Here is a 1248-nt window from a genome sequence, read left to right as displayed (position 1 = left end):
TAAAATATATATATATATATATATATTTCTACCTAAATTATAAATAACAGCAAGCTCTTTTTGGCCGAAAAATCAAATTAAGCCTGTTCTTTTGGGATTGAAAAATTCTGTTTTTTCTTTTTCTTTTTAATATAGTTATCTTACGAAAATAATGCACTTTATTATATGGTATATAATATTGTGAGTATATTTGAATCCACACAGCAGAAATATAATAAGTATGTGTGTATTGTTATCTGATGATAATCCAGAACTAAAAATAATAAACTAGCTAGAGAAAATAGTTTGGATGTAATTGATCTAGGACTCTATGGTATGAAACAAATAGAAAGCTATTTCAGGAATGAATTCACACTATTGCTGTTGGTCCTTATTTAGGAGGCTTCTCCTTTGAAGTGTTGTTGGAATAGCCTTCGGGCGGCAAACGGGTCCATCCTAGTTCTTCTTGGGGCTTTCTCATCAAATAGGCCGAGGTGAATCAATTCTGATCGTAGTTTCTATACATTTAATGCAACTTCTGCTTCTCATCCAGGAGGGTAGAGAATTTCATCTTTCCCTTTCTCAGAAATCTCATCAAGATTAGGTTACATGTTAGGGCTAATCAATTAATAGCACCGTAATCAAATTGAAAGAAAAACTATTCATCGTATAAGCTTACCTTATTTAGTTCAAAGAGTCCTCGTTGTTTCTGCGCTGGTTTTCGACAACGGAAAAAGTAGCTGATAGCGGGCCTTCTTCTTCTTTCTGCTCTCTCATGAAGTAGCCATATCTCCTTTTTTTCTTTCTCAGAAATCTCAGACTCCACTGTTGCCATCTTCAATTCACACACAAATAACAGCACCATAATCAAATTGAAACAAAAAAAAATTATTCATTGTAGAAACTTACCTTATTAATCATGTTGGAGTCCAGGCCGTCATCAGTATTCACGAGAGGCAGCGCCTTGTCTTCTTCCGATGCCATTTTGATGAGAGTAAAGTTAGGTTTCTTTTTTTTTAATTATAGTAGTGCTAGGTTAACAAATGCCACCAGCAAATCTATATAAACAATGGACTTTTGGACTTTTGGGCTTTTGGGCTTGTATCCTATGCTCGTCTTTTTACTCTTTATTATTCTGTTATAAATTTGTTGAGAAGATGTAATTTTTATCTTTAAAAATATTTTTTCTATAATATAAAAAATATTTCACAATCAAATAAGATTATTTAAAATTGATCAACCAGCCTAAAATATGAAGCCATAATTATT

General features: G+C 32.3%; 1 protein-coding gene across 3 annotated transcripts; it reads right to left on the bottom strand.

Annotated features, from left to right (window-relative positions):
- Positions 1–210: 210 nt before the first annotated feature.
- Positions 211–999, bottom strand: LOC110278904 (uncharacterized). 3 transcript variants are annotated; one of them, XM_052258968.1, is made up of 3 exons: positions 889–999; positions 659–814; positions 211–569 (listed from the first exon to the last, which is right to left on the bottom strand). In XM_052258968.1, exons 1-3 carry the CDS (start codon positions 961–963, stop codon positions 525–527), a joined length of 276 nt encoding a protein of 91 aa, XP_052114928.1. In that variant the 5' UTR covers positions 964–999; the 3' UTR covers positions 211–524. The 3 variants fall into 3 exon arrangements, with proteins under 3 accessions (XP_052114928.1, XP_052114929.1, XP_052114927.1); XM_052258969.1 differs by having other exon boundaries at positions 211–560; XM_052258967.1 differs by having other exon boundaries at positions 211–556.
- Positions 1000–1248: the final 249 nt, after the last annotated feature.

The sequence above is a fragment of the Arachis duranensis genome, chromosome 3 (genome assembly GCF_000817695.3).
Source record: "Arachis duranensis cultivar V14167 chromosome 3, aradu.V14167.gnm2.J7QH, whole genome shotgun sequence".
In the NCBI taxonomy this organism is placed as follows: domain Eukaryota; kingdom Viridiplantae; phylum Streptophyta; class Magnoliopsida; order Fabales; family Fabaceae; genus Arachis; species Arachis duranensis.
The sequence above is the reverse complement of the archived record's forward strand: the minus strand, read 5'-3'. Positions and strand labels throughout refer to the sequence as shown.

Excerpts from the sequence above, each read along its gene's own strand:
- LOC110278904 (XM_052258967.1), bottom strand. The coding sequence starts at position 963 with ATGGCATCGGAAGAAGACAAGGCGCTGCCTCTCGTGAATACTGATGAC. Across the intron at positions 815-888 it reads ACTCCAACATGATTAATAAG|ATGGCAACAGTGGAGTCTGA; the intron begins GTAAGTTTCTAC and ends TGTGAATTGAAG. Across the intron at positions 557-658 it reads GACTCTTTGAACTAAATAAG|GGAAAGATGAAATTCTCTAC; the intron begins GTAAGCTTATAC and ends TTTCTGAGAAAG.